The sequence below is a fragment of the Macrosteles quadrilineatus genome, unplaced genomic scaffold (genome assembly GCF_028750875.1).
Source record: "Macrosteles quadrilineatus isolate MER2022 unplaced genomic scaffold, UCM_ALF_1.0 Scaffold_9__3_contigs__length_116548681, whole genome shotgun sequence".
Classification (NCBI taxonomy): domain Eukaryota; kingdom Metazoa; phylum Arthropoda; class Insecta; order Hemiptera; family Cicadellidae; genus Macrosteles; species Macrosteles quadrilineatus.
This window is the reverse complement of record NW_026542602.1, coordinates 83,108,150-83,128,679: the sequence shown is the minus strand read 5'-3', so window position 1 is coordinate 83,128,679 and position 20,530 is coordinate 83,108,150. Positions and strand designations below refer to the sequence as shown.

Genomic DNA, 20,530 nt, shown 5'->3' with positions numbered 1-20,530 from the left:
GCCCGAGTTCACGCACAAACCTCACATGATTTTGAAAATATACATGGGAATGGATGTGGATTTGAAATTTTAATAGAGTTTGAACATTTATATAGGCTTGTATTGGACGAGATCCAGGTCTTTTAAAAAAGTGGCCAAAAAATGAGCCATATTCCAGACGTGATTTTTAGTATTAACAAAAGTAGAAAATTTATATAGGGGTGTATAGGTCGAGAGCTGGGTCTTTAAAAAAAGTGGCCAAAAAAAGCTCTTCCATTTTTTTCTCATTTTTCCCCTATAAAAAGTGCCCTAAAAGTGCCTCTAAAACGCCGAAAGTGGGGTCATATTGTCCTATTATATCTACTCTTGTTGGTGACTCTAGGCGCTAGTGACGGCCAGGGTTAATTTAATGATATGCGCTTTACTGTATGACTATATAACTAGAGGACGATGAGTATTGTTTATGATTAGATGTATTTATTTGGCTAAACTTTAAATAGCTAAAAAAATGTAAAAACAAGAAACAAATTTCTAAATCGCCAAAAAACTGATTATGTTTTTAAGTCTCTTCCAGTCCTTCACTTGGGAACCTTAACGTTTTGTAAAATGTAGTATTGCTTTCACTGGTTAACTGGTTGAAGCCCCTAAAAGCAAAGGGGTATAAGTGACAAAAATTAAGTTTTAAGTAAATTGAGTTCAAAGTTGAGCCTTCATTGTAATTGCAATGATATTTTCACATCTATTATCATTGGCAGATTGTTTACTCGTTGCAGGAAAAAAATATTCAAAATTATTGAAAATATCTATATATTGTTATCTATACCAAAGTTTATCTGACACACTTGGACCCCTTTACTTCTAAAAAGTATGACAGATAGAAAGGGAAAATACTTACACAGTAGAGTTGGGGTACAAGTATGCTTGGATTTATTTTCAACCAAACATTATATTTGTCATGTTTCGCTTGGGGGTTATGTATTTTGCCACTAGAAAGCAGCACTGGATGGCTTAGCACCCATCACTACTAAATAGAATGATACATTTCCAGTTCAACCATGCAGTTATCTAATTTTTTTACAAAATATCACTTATTCCCTATTGCTTTAGGGGCCTCTTATGTTGTTGTGTTTCAACTACTGTACTGATAATAATTTAAGATTTGTTTCCAAAAATGACTCCGGGCGCAGAGCTATACAATCTTCAGGTTGCCGAATTAGTTGGGGGTTTCAATTTATACACAATTGGTTTATTTTTAGTATATTTGTTTGCAGTTTAATATATTAGTTTTGCTGCAGAGGTGGCATTTAACATGCAAAAAAAGTTACATGTCAATTTGGACTTATAACCAATGGCTCATGTCTGCGATTCTTCTAAATTGAAAGCGGCTTGTAAACAATTAAAGCCAGCTTCTATCTAGCAAACCTAACCTAAGAAAAAAAAACAGATTCTGATTCTGATAAATTAAATTCCTGATTCTGACTTCTGAGTATGTTGATCAAATATTATTTTGTTGTCTAAAATTTAGCTTTATTGACTCAATCACCACCTCTTTATGCTATATGCTTGTGTAAGTTAATTCAATTTAAAAAAACCAACATAATTGTTCTGCTTTGAACCACTTGGAAAAATGTCTCTTCCATTTATAAGAAGTTTCGTTGTGAAGAACATTTTGAGGTTAGTTATTTTAGTAAATACCTTTGATACTAACTAAAAAAAATCATTTTCTTGGACTAAGGGCCTAGGGTACAGTATCTGGCTGCACTTTAGTTTACGTCATACACTCATTCGAATGAATATAACTTATAGATTAGGCCTACCGTTATTTCATTCGATATATTAAGTTTGGTTAAGTTGGTCAAGTTCCAAATGAAATAATCGATATATCGAATAATCTATGTAACGATATTTTCCATTCGATTGAGTGTAGGACGTAAACTGAAGTGCAGCCCAGTATCTAAACTGGGCTACCCTAATTTTGATTAACTTAATAATCTACTCTTTCTTAGCTTTCACATCTAACATTCTAGACACTATCGTATGGTAAATATCTTCTTGATCAGCAGTGTACATGTCATTTAATTTACCGTACTAAAATTAAATAAAAGAAATGTCTTATAGGCTAACACTTAAAACATATCTATCTTAGCCTAGGCCTAGGCCTATTTACGCTTACACTGTTACTCACAAGAAGGTAAATATAGGCCTAGGTTACATAAAATATACCTACATAAACAGTGGTAAGTGGACAAAATGATATGCATGATTGATATATAAAGAACGGGAAAATGTAGACATGAAGATGAGTGCTAAATCATAATTTTTGTTATCTAGCCTAAGTATACACTTAACTTATATAAGTACATTAATAACTTCTTAACACAAAATACAATGGTTATAGCCTAGACACCATAATTAGTAATCCTAGACAAAGCATTCCTTTAGTATTTTTCGGTACTCAAAAGCATAATAGGTAGTGGCATAAAGTATCTTAGCACCCGGGGCAGATATTATTTTTCACCCTTTGGCGAGGGCTCTGTTGTTTTTCACATCATATAAATTTTTTATGGCGAACTTAGATGCTATAAACATGATCGCGACACCGATGCAAAAACAAAAGCTCAGCTCCACCTAATTGGCTTGGTGCTTGATATGTACACTTATCAATGAACTTCAACCTTTACCAATTTTTTCTCTCCCCACCCTTCATGCATGTCATCTAGATAGGCCAACAATTACATGTGGGCTAGCAATAACCTAATGAAGAGAACTTGTTAAAATAGATTCTTGACTTTAGGAGAGTTTTGATAGGAATATATATATAGGTACCGGTAATAATAATATATTGCTTAGATACAACAAGTCTGTAAATTAACCTTTCAGAGGGCGCATTAGTTTTTAAAACGGAAGAGGGCGCACCCGGAGGTTACTTCCGGGTCAATAAAAACAAACATTTATGAAGTAAAATTTTATTTTAGCACACAAATTAAGTTTTATTTTTAATTTTAAACATCAAAAATACGTTTAGTGAACTCTTAATTGTACAATAATTTAATTTAGATTTTATAAATATAAAATTAAACTATTATTCTATCAAATTTTCTAACATAAAAGTATATGAAGAAATCTTTTACAAGAATATATTCAAGAAGTTAATTTAAATTTTACCACAATGTCCTATAATGTGGTTTTAATTGATAACACTCTCAATACACGATGTTTTAAGTAATTTAAGATAATGGGTATCTTAATACTAAATGGCTCTGTACATACGTCGTTCGTGAATTCTCCCTTTCAGCATGGCTAAGAGTGTTGCAATTCGAAATTTAACTTCTTCTGTAATCTTGTAAAAACTATATATTTACTAAATAATGACATGAATCGTAAAAAAATAATTATTTACAGTAATAGTTTACACGCAATAATCAACGAACACACTAAACTAGAGGTCGCATCACGGAAGTTGCCTCCAGGCTGTACGAGAATCGGCAGAGCGCACACGGAAGTTACTTCCAGCCTCTTACAAAACTGAACAAAACTAACAAATATAAAATAGTAGGGGTGAGTTTTGACCTTCACTCTATTCCAGGAATGAGGCGCGTGAGGTACAGTGACACTCACACTGCCGACACCACTCAAAATAATATAATCGCGAAAAATAAAACATTCATGGAGGTTACTTCCGTGATGTGACCTCTGGAAGGTTAAAGTCTCCACAGTGCTCCAGGTACAAAGACAAGCGAACCAGTTCAAATTTGATGCCAGTCGTGTACCGTAGGCCTTCTTCCCCCACGACTATGATTAAATGAGTTGGTACTTCCCGCACCTATGTGATTATTAGTAGTAGTTTACCTTCTTGTGAGTTATTAGTAGTTGTGGTTGATAAACAATGTAGGGGAAAATTGACGCTCTTGAAAAGTTTGAATAGAATTCCATGATTAGGTAGTTTTCTATGGGATAGAGTCAATCACAATTTAACTCTATTTGCTAGTTGACAGTTGTGTTTGCTAAAACTAAGGGGTTCGACTTAAAAGAGATCACAGAAGGACATACGCATTGTTTTCAAACAAGGTGGCAGGGAGCATCAATAAATTTGAACTAAGGCCAGGGACACACTTACCGGAACCGCCGGAGGTTGAGGGTCAGAATACACTTGTCCCGGCAAAAACTATTTTGCCGGAGCCGGCGACATTAATAGAGTGCAATGAACTCTGAATCAGTTGTGTCTTAGAAATGGTGCTGTCAAGACCTCAAAACTTGGCCGTGCTGTGTTTGATCTACCACAGAGGGAAGAGAAAACACCGCCGAAGAATTTGGGTTCATCCGATTCTGGAGAACACAGGACTACAAATGAACAGACAGCTCCATGGAGCATTTTATACTCTATTTTTACTGTTGAGGAATGGCCAAAATAAGTTCTTAATTATTTTTGAATGTCTGTCCCCTCATTCGTCGAGCTATTATCGAAGATTAAAGTGCAAATACAAGAGTACGTAATAAAGAGTATGTGAGAGAAGGCCAAACATGAGACGATAAATAAAAGCGAGTGGTATCAAATAAACTAAACCCCGACATCAGAATATGGCGAATATAAATTACTACCGGTACCGTACTATTATCTTCACCAGAATCAGGCACCTGTATACGCTTCCCAGATTCGTTTTGTTTTTGTCATTGTAAATTTCCAAAGATCTATCCCAAAGTTCTGGTTTCTCATGAACCAAACTAATAAGTAAATCCATATCTATATCGACCATGATGATATAGAAAACTAAACAGACTAAAAAAAAGTAAATTAACTAAATAACAAAACAAAACTTAATACACCACTTAGACACTGCGCTAAAATAAAAAAAACAACCACCACCCTTAAAGGGTTGAACCACGACTGAAGAGTGGGGATAGGGGCAGGTCCGGCTGTATGTGTGTTCATCATCTCCATAACACAATGCCCCGCTACCCGCTGGGCCGGCGAAACCGCCGATCTGGCAGTCCGGCGAAGTAGAGAATATCCGGCGGTTTTGCCGGAGCATTTTCCTGCTGGACCAGCGGTTTTGCCGAACCGGAGAAGTGTGGCTTTCCCCATGCCTTCCTGTGTATCTCAACTTTCTCCGGCTCCGCAAGATCCGGTGTCCGGCAGTTTCGCTGGTAAGTGTGTCCCTGGCCTAAGATAGTGATTTCAATCGTCAAAACTTTTCATGTGCCTTGGTTTGTTCGAGACCACCAGGATTTACCACTGTCCTTCCTAGTGTTAGCTCGGCAATATTTCCTGCAATCACTATGTGAACCTCATACAAAAATTCCCTTAAATTTTGTTCACCGCATTAAACAAAACTGATCAATGACCTGTCAGCATAAATCATGCAAATGTTTATATGACTGTCTCTAAACTTCCACTACCCATCACACATTATATGTTCAGCTATTTTTTGTTCACATCAGTTGGATGATGATGGACAGTAACAAAGGTTGATCACTCATAATACTGAAAAGTCTAATTACAGAAAACGATTCATACTTAGCAGTCTGAGTGTTGATTTTCCATCATATCCTAAACATATAAGCTGTGACCAGCAATGAGAGTCCAAGTAAAGCCCAGGGTGCTGGTGTCAGATTCGAACAAGCTTGCTTGGGTAAGACTGGACCTTTCAAAATAAAAGATCAGCTGGTAGCCTACTTAACACGTTCGCTCCGATGAGGCCACCGGTCGTGCACAAATGAGAATTTAGTCTAAAGTAAATTTGTGTACAAATTACCATAGACTTAAAACAACCAAAGTGGGTTTTTAGGAATAATTAGATACAATTAATTATTTATCAACTGTAACACTACTTGTGCAGGTTCAGTAACAAAACCAGATAACAATTAATTATGCTAATTAAAACGTGTACCACCCATGGTACACGTTGACCTGTCATCATGTTGAAAACAAGTAGGCCTACAATCCATTAACTTTGAAAAAACAGACTTTAAGTAGTAAAAATGACTTTTTAGTTACCGGTAATTTTTTATATTAAAAAAAAGTTATTTTGTTGAAATAAATAAACCAATTTTTTTGTAACTTGGTGTTTTATTATTAATGTAACCTGAATTTGGTTTATATATTCCCGTGGATACGTTTCATGTAGCTTCTACAAACAAGACATAGTAAAAACACTCACAAAGACTCTGTAATTTTGTTGCGTACAATCACCATAGTAACCGTGACCACCCGTGGCGCACGTCAAAGTTTTGGGGATCACTGCATGTACCACCAGTAGTACACGTCAGATTTTTCCAAAACTTAATAAATTGGAATAAGTTTTCAAATGTAGGAATGACAGACTGTATATTATTAAAGATGTTAAAGAAATTTGATTGCTGGCTAATGTCATTAGCAAGGAAGAATTGGGTCCGGGCCCAAGAGAGTTTTTAGGTTTGTCTGGGGCGCAACCCCCACAAGGTAGGTAGAGAGGGACGCAAAAATCTCTCGGGGCCCATAGCATATCACAATCAAACCACGGACATACAGGGTGAATAAAAAGTCAAGACCCCCCCCTTTAATATTTTTCCCATTAAATATACAGAGATATCCTTTTGGTGGTTGTTCAATCTTAGCAGGAAGTTTCATTTTATGATTTTGAAATTTTTAAGTGTCCCCCCAAAAGGGGGGATTTGGGGGGTAACTCAAATATTTTAAATGTTAACCCCCTTCAAGTGACACCTCATTTTGAAGTGTTTATAAAAACTTAAAGAATGGTGAAAACTAGAGGTCGCTATCTCTTTTCTATCCAAAATGGTAGCCCGTCAAATGTTGTAGAAAATCAATGGTAAAATTGGTTCGTAATAGTAATATTGGCTACCATTTTGGTTAGAAAAGAGATAGCGACCTCTAGTTTTCACAATTTTTTAAGTTTTTGTAAACACTTCAAAACAAAGTATCAAAAAATGGGGGTTTACATTTAAAATTTTGGAGTGTCCCCCCAAAAGGGGGGATTTTGGGGGCAACTAAAATGTTTTCAATGTAAACCCCCATCAAGTGACACCTCATTTTGAAGAGGTTACAAATTATTATATTGGCTACCATTTTGGTTAGAAAAGAGATAGCGACCTCTAGTTTTCACCATTTTTTAAGTTTTTGTAAACACTTCAAAACAAAGTATCAAAAAATGGGGGTTTACATTTAAAATTTTGGAGTGTCCCCCCAAAAGGGGGGATTTTGGGGGCAACTAAAATGTTTTCAATGTAAACCCCCATCAAGTTACACCTCATTTTGAAGAGGTTACAAAAACTTAAAGAATAGTGAAAAACAGAGTTCGCTATCTCTTCTCTATCCAAAATGGTAGCCAATATTACCATTACGAACCAATTTTACCATTGATTTTCTACAACATTTGACGGGCTACCATTTTGGATAGAGAACAGATAGCGACCTCTAGTTTTCACCATTATAAGTTTTTGTAAACACTTCAAAATGAGGTGTCACTTGAAGGGGGTTTACATTTAAAATATTTGAGTTACCCCCCAAATAACCCCTTTTGGGGGGACTCTCACAAATTTCAAAATCATCAAATGAAACTTCCTGCTAAGCTTGCACGACCACCAAAAGGATATCTCTGTATATTTACTTGGAAAAATATTAGAGGGGGGGGTCTTGACTTTTATTCACCCTGTATAGCAAGGTAGATTTTAACCAGTGGTGTAGGCTAGTCCTAAATTTTCCAGTGCGAGAATGCTTACCATTGTATCGGATAAAACACGAGCCGCCTAAAATATATATAGTTAGATTTTTAACCCTATGATTCCCAAAAATTATATGTTTTATTTTTATATTTAATCGGCCCTAGTTATATTGTTGAAGGTTGTTTTGTTTTACTGTTTAATTTAGAACAAACAGTTTCTTGTAGCAAACATCACAGAGAGCAACTGTGATGTATTCTATTAGTTTTATAGTTGAGCTAGGCTGTTTGTTTTTTAGACAGTAAGGAATTGTTTCACACATCTTGCAAAGTAAGTGGTCTGTATTATTTCCAAAAATATTGTAATAAACTGTAGGGTAAGCTTTGTATTGGAAATCAAATGATTTATCCTTATTAGATTTATTTTGAGAAAAAAACAATACCGTGATTTAAACAATTCTACATCACTAATTTAAGCCCAATAACTAAGAAACTTTGGAACTATGTTTCAGGGCTCAATACTTTGTTGGATCGCCATGTGGTCAGAACAGTTTCCACTCCGTTACAAGCCCAGGTACAACATCCATCGTACCTAGTGCCAGTAATATTGCATCTTCTGCTTGGTCTCTTACGTTCATCCGCACATGCCTACACAAAAAGATTAGAAACAACTGGCCTCGACCTAGCGAGAAAAAAAGGCAAAAGATGAACTTTTGGAACAGAATGAAAACTCCTGCTGGTAGAGCGATAATTATGCGAAGATATTTGAAAGGAAGACATGTTTTGGCCCATTAACATTAATTAACTACTTTTGTGAATATTGTGTAATTAGTAAATATATTTGAGTTTGTAACAGCATTTTTGGTTTTTCCCTTTAGAATAGTCTATTATTTGTAATGTTTTGAAACCCATCTAATTATTTTAAACAAATGTTATTGATTAAGCCTACCTAAAATCAATATTTCAGCTAAAGTGAATTTTGTGTAGCAGGACCAAAAAAAAATGGTTTATATTGGCATTTTAGCAGATATTACTTGAGTGAAAATTTAAAAACGTACGTTTTCATGTCCCTGGCCTTTTACTTCGTAGACACTGGATTTGTAGTTTATTATTATGTGTTTTAATATTTTTTGGGACGGGGGTAGCATGTTACACACATTTATTTAGTTTTAAATAGGTTCTAGGTATTTTTTTCGTATTTTTAAAGTCTCGAAATTCACGACCATGACGTGTCCCTAGGGTACATTTTCCAACTTTCACGCTGTTTTTAGACTAATTATTCATGCCGAAATATATAAAGCCATATTTTTATGTCATCAATGGTTATTAAACTTACAAAAAAGGAGTATATTATAATTTTATTGTCATTGCAGACTGACTACCATGACAAAATAAGTCTGTCCCTCGATTTGGCGTCACGACCATTTGGGAAAAATTTTCAACTTTGGAGCACGACAGTGGCAAGCCTGGCGTCGATGGAGTCAGTTGGTTTTAGACACTAGTTTGGGGTGTACGTCAGGATTGTAGTGCCGGTCGTTTTGAGTTGAAAGGAGGCATTACAAGATTAATAAAGGAAAGATTGTGTTTTTTGTAATTTTGGTGTGTCCATGACCGTATATAGTCATTCGATGAAGTAGACATGGTGTTAATTTTTGTTTATAAGATATTTCAATTGCTAGATCAACCTAGAAGTCCACTTTGTATCCTCGAACATGAGGTGCAGGGCTACCACCAGAACAGAGCCAAATAACACGTAATTTCACGACCAAAGTTTCACGACCATCGCGGTTTTTTTCACGACCAATCCAGCCTTATGGATTATAGTGTGTTTGGTCGTGACAATAACTTTAATATAATTGTAAATTGAACAGTTTAGTTCAATTGAAACACATAGTTTTATTATAACTAACAGTATAATTGAAGGATTGTTTGGAAAGATTTAGATTATTCCAGACAATTCACGACCGTACCGCTTGTCCCTGACCATCACGTTTATGATTTCTATCATAAAATTTCAAAAATTAAAATATCGTCATATTTTAATGTTTTATACACAAAAGAAGCACACCTCTATACAAACATAACGATTTTTCGGGTCTCAGGTAAGTTTTTTCGGAGTTATACAAACTTAAAAAGATTTTATTGGCTTTTTTCTATTTTTTGAGTTTTTTAAATTTTTTTCTAGAAAGACCAAATATACCAAAAGCTCAGTGACCTTTTTATTGTATAATGGTCATAAAAGTAAATTAGTTTATAGCAAAACATAGTTATAAAAATAATATTAACTATTTTTAATATTCATTTAAACGTCCGTTATGGTCGTGACAGGATTTTGTGTTTTTCTACTAAAGATGCTCTTTAAAAAGAAAACTACCAAAGATATTGCGTTACCATGGACATTTTATGAAACTTAAAATGTTAATGAAATAAAAATAATAATAAAAGTTTTGAAAAAAGGGGAAAAAAATTTGCAAAGTGCTTTTCCTGAAAACGTACGTTTTTAAATTTTCACTCACTTAAAAATTAATTAAGTCTATACCGTACTACTCAATCTTGTTAAGAACAATAGCAGTTTAAAAAGAATAGTACATAACTGCTTTTATTTAAAGCAATATACAGAATGAAAATGTTCTATTTCTTATTTAGACAAAAAGTACCTGGGGACCGAGCATAGCTCGGTGTAGTTTATTTTGAATGTAAAAGCAATATAAAGGAGGAAACTCACGTTTATTTACCAACTAATTTTGGCTTTTAGCGAATTTCCTATATAGGGAATAAGCTATTACCGTAGGGTCTCATGGTAAGACCTAGACCCAGGACCGATTTACTTTTTCGTTTTTAAGGTCCCCACAGACCAAAAACACCATCCGTTCAAATTCATATATAGGATATATATATGTGTGTGTGTGTGTGTGTCCGCTAGTGCGATAACTCGAGCAAAAATGATCCGATTTTGATGAAATATGGTACAAACATGTAAATTTACATTTATTAGAACAAGTTCGTGAACCAGCATAAGCGGACCATTTGGAATGGGGTTTTATGGGGTGAAAATGGATTTCTCCCCTTTTTTACGCTAAAAACACAAAATTTCATAATTTCTCTTTAAACCATTTTGGTAGAGCTTAAAAAAAGAAATAAGTTTGTACATTAAAGCGTTTATGTATGCCCAACGGTTGCAGAGATAATTTGAAAAATTGTAAATTTAAAATTCCCATATTATTCTTATGGAGAACTAGCAGAGTACCCGGGGTTGACAAATTAGTATAAAATGCTTATTGCAGTTATGGGAGAGGACATGGTTTTTCAAAATTTGGTTCTTTTAATTTATACGTATCACGTATGCTATAGTTTAGCACATCTACCATAGCTATACTGCTCTACCACCGCACCTGAACCATAGAAAAAAATAAAGTTCTCATTTTGTGTACCACAGCTTTTTGTTGCTATTTGGTTCAAACTAGGTGTTGTGATAAATGCAAAAAATAATAGTTCTGCACCCCGTTGGTATGCCTTAAAACTTTTTAATGCTATTTAATACCATAGAACTAACTTGTGCAGTTGAAACGTTGAAACAATTGACAAAATCCTTCAATTCCTTTTAAATATGAATACTCATAAGGGAGAAACCCCAGAGCCACTGGGGCGGAGCCTGAAAGGATTTTTGAGGTAAGAATATGCCTATATGTTAATTGGGAATGTCAGCTATCATCATACCAAATTTCAACCTTGTCGGTTTAGTATTTTTCGCATTTACTTGTATCCATACATACATACAGCCAAACTCACTCATAATATTTAGGATAAGTAAGCTGTTGTAATTTGCTTGTTTATGGATATATTTTTATCAAACTTGGCAGATTAATTCATTTTTTACTGTTAGCTAATAAAATTTTCCTAAAAACGCACTTTGTTACCCTCCCTGTTGCAACAAACCTAGGTGCTCGTTAAACCTAATGTTATTGAATTAAATGCAATTAAAAATAAAGTCACACTAATGGAAATTTGCTTAGTCTGTAGGTTTGATGCAGTGGGGTCATTATGGAATTAATTGATGTAGAAAGAAGACTTTGTGGTAGTATATGATTAACTCTAAGTTATATAAGATACTAAATAAATCAATCCTGTAGGTCACAATTACTACCAATTCATTCAGTTTACAGAGAATTCACAACTGTCATTTTTAAAGGTCAGTTGTAAGGTTTTGAAGGTGTTATCAATAATAAAAATGTCACTTCATGCTATCTTGACAAAAATTTAAAAAAGGACTTTAACTTAATAGTTTGTGGAGACTATTTTTAATAAATTGACCAAATTGCCTTTTGGGCACATAGGTGATTATCACATGCTATCCTTACAACTGGGCCTAAGTGACTTCACTCTCAATGGGACCCATGGTTAAAGGCTTTATTTGATAAACATTGGTCAACACCTTTAAGATTTCTTTCAATATTAGGAGTAAATTTCCTAATTATGTCACTGGAGACAGTGGAAATTAAACTGTTAATACATCCCAAAATGGTTTCTAAGAGAGAGGATTCAACAGCAAAGCCAGTACCTAACTATTTATTGAGCTCCTAGATGAAGGGTGATCAATAACCATATTTTCAGTTACCCATCTATGATATCCAGTAAATACCCCGATGGTACCACATAGAGGTCAATTTTTTCTATTTATTATTGGGAGGGGGTCCCCCCCTAAATGCGTACCGGTATGTATAACCCAAATATGAGTGAAGAATAAGTGTAGTAGAATAATGGTTGTGTGTAGCGTTACTGTTACCGAATAAGAGAAGATCAGTCAGCTCCAGCTGTTTCGATCAGGAAACAGCTGGGTCCAGTTTCTAACCATCAAAAAGCTACTGACTTTTCTCAGGATCGAACCGGCAACCTTTTTATTACGGTAATAGGTGAGCACTTAACTCCCCTTGGCTTCCGGCTTCCCAGCCGATAATTAATGGTACGTACAAACAGTCTAAACTGGGTCATAACTCAAAGGTGGCCGTGATAAAACTGATGATATCCTTATGGATCAGCTGAAGACAAAATTGTATTGTTGGTTGGTTCCGCCCCTGCACTATGTAGGCGTGTTTTGTTTACAATTGGTTCCTTAATTATTATATTGTTTACAGTCATTTAAACCCGCATTTAACCAAATACAGTAATCTAATCAGTAATCATTAACAATAACTCGTCATCTAGTTATACTGTATAAACCATAAACAGTAAAGCACAAATCATAAAATTAACCCTAAAATAATAGGAACAAAATTACGTCGACACTTGACACTATAGTGATCAGTGTCACCAGACATGAACAGACACGAAAATTGAGCCTCAAAATTTACAATAGGAGAAGAAGTCACCTCGTGTTGGTAAGTCCGGATGCATCTACTAAAAGGGAGAGTGTGCTTTCTATATTCTTTACGTAACAAAAATCAGGCATTTTTTTCGTATTTACTGTGGCATATTCCTTCAACAAAACATTTAGATTAAAGTGTTGGAGTGTTGTACGCACGGCCGCCTTTAACTCCTGGCCGCGGCGTTCGAAGTGGGGCCGTTGCAATTAGGGTTGTAACAGCTGTTTGAAATCAGCTAATGGAATTGTGCATTTACGAAAGATTGGTTACTGGACTATGACAATATTGACTCCGCTTAAAATGTACAGATATAGATTTTTAATCCATATTGTTTCGGTTTTCAATTCTGTATGTTTTATTTTCAATATTTTAATAAGTTTATGTTCATAAATTTAAATCAATAAAGTGCGAATTAATGAGCTGATGTAACCTGTCTGCCATGTTATCTTATGGGACGTCTGTCACTAAACAACACCACTTGTGACGTTGCCAATTCTACCAGGCCGCGACCTGTAGCACAGATAATATAACGTGCCTGTAGTTAAAGGTGGCTGTGCCTGTAGTTAAAGATGGCCGTGCCAGTAGTTAGAGGTGGCCGTGCGTACAACACTCTAAATACGACACTACGACAGCATTTATATTCTATTTGGTGCATACTAACAAAACTTTGCGCAATAATAATACAAGAATTTAATAGCTTTAACAATTGACTAAGTAGTAAGATAACACTTTTGATTACCTTTAGAGCTTAATAGGAGATAGTTCATATATTTTAATACAGTAAAACATTATCTCTGCTCCTGTGGTTGACAGTGGAATCCCACTATTCTTAAATGAATGCAGAATCTGATGTATAATATTATACTGTAATTATAAATATATATATTCTTTGGTTACATGTTGTATATGATTGTTCTAGTACGTCTACCTCTTTGTCCAATCGCGATGTGAATGCCACCTGGCGAGTGCAAAACCGGTGAGTTTCGTTTCGGGTTGTTGACTGCTGTTGTTTTGTGTGTAGAGTAAAAATTATCTTAAAATAAATAACACTCCTATGTGTTGGTTTTGTAATATATCTTTTGTTAAAAGTTGAATAAAACACTCGGGCGTTTATCATATTATGTTGATTTTTGTACTTATTTAAGCGTTTTGTCCCTGTGATATAAGAAGTTCATCTCGGCTTTGTTGAAAGTGTACCGAAGTGACAAGTGCCAGCTAGGATATAGGCCCTAGGTGATAATATCAAAAGTTGTTTCATTGTTGGATTAGTGATTCCAGAATAAAGTTGTGACTCTTCGTAATTAATTCATTCTAGTCATATGTTCTGTAAGTATATAAATTGATCTATTTAGGCTATATAACTTTTAAGTTATATGTTTATTTGTAGTCCTTTTAGACCTAACTTAGGTTCTAGCACTCCTAGCCCAAATTTTGGCAAAATCACAACATTACAATACAGTACCGCCTGCTCATCTATTAAACTAACCTATTTTTATAAATATATTCAATTTCAGAATGAAAGTACTGTAGCCTAGACCTAGGCACTTGCTGCATAATGTCGATTAACTTAAAGGTTAAACTGCAGTTAACTTATCCCCAAGTAGAGTTCCGCATAAGGTTCTACGATAAATAGGTAGCCTATTAACTTATCGGACGAAATATTAGTTTCTAAAACTAAAGTTAAGTTAGGCCTTTTCAATTAAAGTTAGTAAAATCAGTTTAAATAACTTAATGATTTTCTGCTTAAGTTACAGGGCTTTTGAAGTAGCCTAGGGTAAGTTTAGGCCTAGGCCTAAGTTAAAATGTCACACGCCACTCTTAGGAACAAACAAATCATGTAATTTTTGCAATTTTTTTTAGTACTCTAACCTAGTTTTAGTTTATTTGACTTTTTCCATACATGTATCATGTTCACGGAAATCAAACATTTCATTTCATTTCAAAGCATTTCATTTCGTTTCATTTCATTTCTTAGGCCTATGCCTACAATGTGTAGCGGCATTTAACTCAGGTTAGTTAAGTTTATGAAGCTTAAATGATAGGCCTAGACACAGAGTATGCATCCGGTAATCGAATGTGGATTAGGCATCCAGCATTGAAGTCTCGGGGTTGTGGGGGCCCGGAACACCATTTTCACAACGATACAATGTAACTTACAGCCATCGGTGTTCGTGGTGTAGTGGATAGAGTACTCGGCTAATGTGCAAAAATTAGCGTAGCCTAACTTAACTTATCTAGGCCTAACTTAAATCAAATCCCATCAGTGCCACTAACTTTTTGTCAAAGATTTTGCTTAGAATGCCATTTCTTCTTAACTGTACGTCTTTTGTTAACGTTTGAGGGTTTCATAATTTTATTTTATAAACAGAATTAAAACCTTCATTTGATTTTTTCATTATGTATCAGCAAGTTTGGTTACTTAACTTAGGTTAGGTTTATGACAGTGCCTAACTGCCGGACACCTAATTCAAGTCCGGTTACCGGACACGTATATCCTCTACGGGTACACTTCCATATCTGTTGGCACAAACAACCTAATGAGTAGGCTAATATTGATTACGGTAGGCCTATTCGATTCTTTAATTCGATATATCATGGATAGGTTAGGTTAACCTTACCTAAGTTAACTATCCAAACGATATATCGAATAGGTAATCGATATATTGATAGATATTTTCATTCCGTTGTTTGTGCCAACAGATATGGAAGTGTACCCTCCTCTGCCTATGAATAAAGGATACAAATATGTAGTACCTATAGTTGCTGATGTTGTATGTTGAGCTGCATTTTTTCTGTCCAAGAAAAGCTAACAAATGACAAAATAACTGCTAGGCCTTACTTTCGTATTGTACGGAGCCCACCTTTATACAGCGCGCTGTGGCCGTTAAGTTAGGTTTCTAAGTTATCATAATTTTTATGACTCGAATCTGGTATCGTTTGATTCATACCAAAACGAGGCAAGTCTTACAAACATATTCATTATAGCCCAACCTAGAACATAACCGCTGCAGCGTGCTGTAAAATATCTAAAGTTTTATAGGTAATCTTAGTCATACATTTTTATAAGTTTTATAAGTCGGTTTTCGATATCTATAAATCCCGGGATTAGCGTCCTGCAGTGAGAAGGATGAGTGTAGAATGGTGAGAGATGATCTGTTTCTAGCTTTGTTTCTGTCTAAGATTATTTAGCCGTTTCATTAGTAGCAGTATCATTTATTTAAAGCCCAATGATGAGGAACCTCATCAATGAATGATCAAGGAATGATGAGGGTCCAGTTTTGAAACATCAACAAGCTACCTAGGCCAAAAAAATAGCCTAGGCATAACTGTTATTTTTTATGAATTGTACAGAGACAATTATAGGCTAATAAATAAAGTTCTATCTGGAAGTGGTGTAGCCTATTAAGTTTTAAAATAACCAAACTATAGTTCGGCCGCTTAGACAACGACCTGCGCGCTAATGGTAAACCAATGCTGGAGGAGGTCGTTTTCTAAGCGGCCGACCTATAAAATTAATTTTCAAATTTTGCTTTTGCAAATTTTTGATACCTGATCTGAAACGGCAAATTGCACACAAGATTTCCTTAAATTCAAATATGAGATTTTCCCTCAACTATCCTACAGTCTGAACCTTCCTTTGAGTGACTTTAATTTTAATGTGCATAAAGAAGAGTCGCACATTATGAACACAACTGTATTGACAGCTTAATTTTCATTATTTTTGGCTATCTGTAGCTTTTACTAATGTAAAATGGTGTTTGCCGTTGGTGTTCAACAGATAAATATATACATAAATAACTAAGACTTGATTAACAGCATTACCAAACTTTGATGACGATGAGGAGATCCAGTTTCATGTCACAGAGTAGGTCTAACACATTGGTAAAATTCTACGACAATATTATTTTCATTACATCTATATATATCAAGCCAAAAGTACAGTACCCATGAACTTTTGAGAAAACTACAAGTCACATCCCCATAAACCATATAGGCCTAGGCCCTACCGGTACTTAAAATGTTCGTCATGATGAGAAACCTTGCGAAAAACTATCCATTATTTCATAAATTGCCCTTTAAGGTCGTAATTCCTTTCTAAAGGGAACTTTCCATATACCCAATGTTAAAAATACCTCAGCTGTACTTATTTGTTTGTTATTCTTTAAATTTATTAGGTAGGCCTACCTTATTAAAATCAGGTGTGATTATTTGTTTGTTTCACTTCATTTTGTTAATTTCAGGTTAACTTAACCAATCAATAGTTTTATTAATACTTATAAAGTCAAACGGGGTGAAGCCCGTGGGTAACAGCTAGTTGCAGTTAATTCAACAATGAAAACAGCTGATTTAAATTATGAAAATAAAAGGTTAAAAATCACTTGCGTAGTGGGTAAATTGAGATCTATGTTTTTTCTTTGCTCTAAATTAAAGCTTGGGAAACAATTATTTTCATTGATGTCAGCTGTCATAAAAAATAGTTACTAGGCCTACTTTTTTATCAGGAGTTAGGAAAAGGAACTTCAGATATCGTCCATTGCTATGACGTGCTTCAATTTGTTTGGTTGACTATGTAGAAAAGTAGTATTTTCAAGATAGGCTACTGTATTACTCAATCAAAAATCATAAATTTAATTATTTCTCGGATAAGATTTTCAACGCAATATTTAATATTTCAATACTTAATTCAGTATGGGTTCCCTAGTTTTAGTTTTTTTTTTATCCTTCTTAAGATGGAACAATTAATTGTGAAAAAATTCAGTAGGCCTAGGCCCTAACACTTTTTAGAAAACACTAGCCTGCTAATTTAGTTTCATTCCATTTTACGGCAAATTTAAGTTAGCGTTGTCAGTAGTTATTTGTCAGTTTAGGCCTAATTTGTATATAATCAATATTAGTTGGGTAAACCTACTACTTATATACAAGACCTCAAACTGTTCAGATGAGAAAGAGTTTTCTGAAAATAACTAGAATCTGTGCAGCCATGTTTGTTTTGTAGCAACTGATAACCAGCATTTGCCAGGTAGATTGATTTGATAAGACGACAACCAGTGAGAGACTGTGAGAGCCAAGTGGGGTGAAAGTGGATTGTCCATCTATGGTCTGTCTGATACAACCAAGTACTTTTCTTTATGTGGATAACCCAACTAGGATCTCGTTATCAAGTTGTACCTTTTGTGTCTTTCGAAACCAATTTACAGATTGTATTTGTTTTTATAGTATTAATTCTTAGAACTTATAACTTGTCTCTCATGCATTCTGCGATTTGCCAGGGTGATTTTCATCATCTATTTAATTTTTTACCTTAGATTGGATAAAGAAGTTAATTTTAACGAGGAATAGATTTTATTCTAATTTTTAGCTTTTGGCTATTTACCTAGGCCCTCATAAATTAATTTGGATACATAAGAATACCTGAGATAATGAGAATAAATGAAGATAGAATGTCTTCAAAGTCAAATAAAATTTTGGTGTAATTTAAGTCAATTAATATAAGATCAGAGATGAGAGTATAAAAGATGCCTTAGACAGCTTTGTTCCTGACCAGCAACAACTATTAATTGTACAATTACTTAAAGCCTGATATAAAAGCCAATTGAATAAGTAGGTAGGCCTACTTTATTCCCTTGTCTAGTTGCTGATAAAGGGGTAATTTTGATATTTGACTTTTGTTAAGGGTTTTGACCTTTAAAAAGTAGAATTATATATTAAATTGTGTCATAAATGTTAATTAATTACGTGCTTTGGGCTGCAATTAATGCTCTCGAGAGTATGTCGGTAAAAATGCACACAAGGCATCTAACAACCAAACAATTTGTTCATAAGCCCTACTTAGTCAAAGCTGTGCTATGTAGACTATTTCAGCTTCCTTCTACGAGACCTTCCCTGTTTTCTCAGTAAAAGTTGGTTGAGTTACAGAAAGTAGTCAGAATGCAGACCTGCATGTGTCATAACTTTCACTTGCCTTTTGCCAACTGCATCTTCACACCGCTCAGTCTAGACACACATATATGTTTTTTGTTTCAGCAGATTTTTGAGTTAGAAATAGTTAGGAATAATTCATTAGTTAAAATTCTTAATGACCTTGGTTATGATATGTTACTATTATTTAATTAGGCTTTTCCAACGTGTCTTGTATTTAAAACTGCATAACGTTTCCGGAGGTGGATCAACTCCTCCCGTCGAGGATTTATGTAAAACGCTCTAAGACTCTAAGGGTTATGTCTGGTAAGGTGTACGAGGTCGATGCGTTTGTTGACAAAGTTCGGTTTAAGAAAAAGATGGCAAAAATTTGTCCATATCAATAATCAAAAGGTGTTTTGTGGTAGACACTTAACCAATGCATAGTTATGATATATCCTGCCATAGCATATGTGCATTTAATCTAGGGGATACGCCATGTATGTTGTGTTGGAATTTTTGTAGCCTTCAACCAGGTGCTTTTTAGTTTACAAAATGTTTAAAAATGTGACAGCAAAAAAGAGGCTGTGGTTTATTAAACCATTTTATGAAGCAATGTTAAACTAATGCATTTGTAGTTGTATTACAAAAGTTGTTTATTTAATTTATTGTCGTTTGGCTTGTTTGATGTTGTCTCCAGTGTTAATTTGTTATTATTTACCTTCAAATACTTAGAACAATAGCTTTTTTTAAGGGTTGATCACACTGATTGAAAAAGTCATGTAATTTGCCGATTAAACTAAATTTCATTTGAAAGGCTTTTTCTTATTGGCAGCAACTCATTAGTTTTACTACTGTTCCTATTTGAATACTTAAGGATTGTATAAAAAAGTGATAGGGTTGGATAACATTGTTAAAGGGTCAAAAGGGATGAATCGTTGTTTTAGGACTGGATCACTAAGATAGACCTTCAGAGTTTTTTGGATCTGTTGCTTTCGGACCACAACAGATGGTTTTATAGGAAGGGAGTACGAAACTATAAAGTTGGATAATAGAGAATTGACGCATATTGTCAAGGAACAAATCACATAGTTTCACTAAGTTGACCAATTACAATGTTAAGAGTTAAGGCCAACATCGTTTTTGAAACAGATCACAAAGTTCCTTAGATCATAACAATTATTAGGATCTGACAAGAGTATTGGAACAAATCATATTGTTTCAGGATGGGGTCACTGAAATATTGGGTTGTTGTTTTAACAGATCATATAGTTTTGGAACAAATCTTATCGTTTCGCCATAATATTCCGATATTTATAGACGCATTTTTTACTTATCTAATCACATTATGAAGGGGTGAGTCACATTGTTTTAGGAGTTAGCGTTATTTCTGCTAGAATCGTTGATTTGAGCCAGTCACGGTGGTCACGTGTTCACGCACTACATTTCACCTTGCTACGCATCTCATTCGCACGCTCTGCTTACACCTACACTTCCGCCACACCCCGGCAATAGCCGATATAAACAAACACCGAAACAAATACTGTAATCTTATCGATTGTGTTCGCTGACGGCCAATTCGGTAGGTATTTTCAGTATTACCATGTCATTGCATTTTATCATTGACTATTGGATGCT

General features: G+C 34.7%; 2 protein-coding genes across 8 annotated transcripts in view; both read left to right on the top strand.

Annotated features, from left to right (window-relative positions):
- Positions 1 to 1,453: 1,453 nt before the first annotated feature.
- On the top strand, positions 1,454 to 8,492 carry LOC129004096 (uncharacterized). Its single transcript, XM_054432490.1, has 2 exons — positions 1,454 to 1,653; positions 8,147 to 8,492. The coding sequence occupies exons 1-2, from the start codon at positions 1,607 to 1,609 to the stop codon at positions 8,427 to 8,429; spliced, it is 330 nt and encodes a 109-aa protein (XP_054288465.1). The 5' UTR covers positions 1,454 to 1,606; the 3' UTR covers positions 8,430 to 8,492.
- A 5,498-nt stretch (positions 8,493 to 13,990) lies between these two features.
- The window catches only part of LOC129002018 (neurabin-1), a 68,345-nt gene continuing 61,805 nt past the window's right edge, over positions 13,991 to 20,530 (top strand). For all 7 annotated transcript variants that reach the window (XM_054429509.1, XM_054429507.1, XM_054429508.1 and 4 more), the window contains exon 1: positions 13,991 to 14,320. The gene's annotated coding sequence lies outside the window, so the exon portion shown is untranslated. The remainder of the gene's footprint in view (positions 14,321 to 20,530) is intronic.

Coding starts and splice junctions, on each gene's coding strand:
- LOC129004096 (XM_054432490.1), top strand. CDS start 1,607: ATGTCTCTTCCATTTATAAGAAGTTTCGTTGTGAAGAACATTTTGAG. Junction 1,654..8,146: donor GTTGTGAAGAACATTTTGAG/GTTAGTTATTTT, acceptor ACTATGTTTCAG/GGCTCAATACTTTGTTGGAT.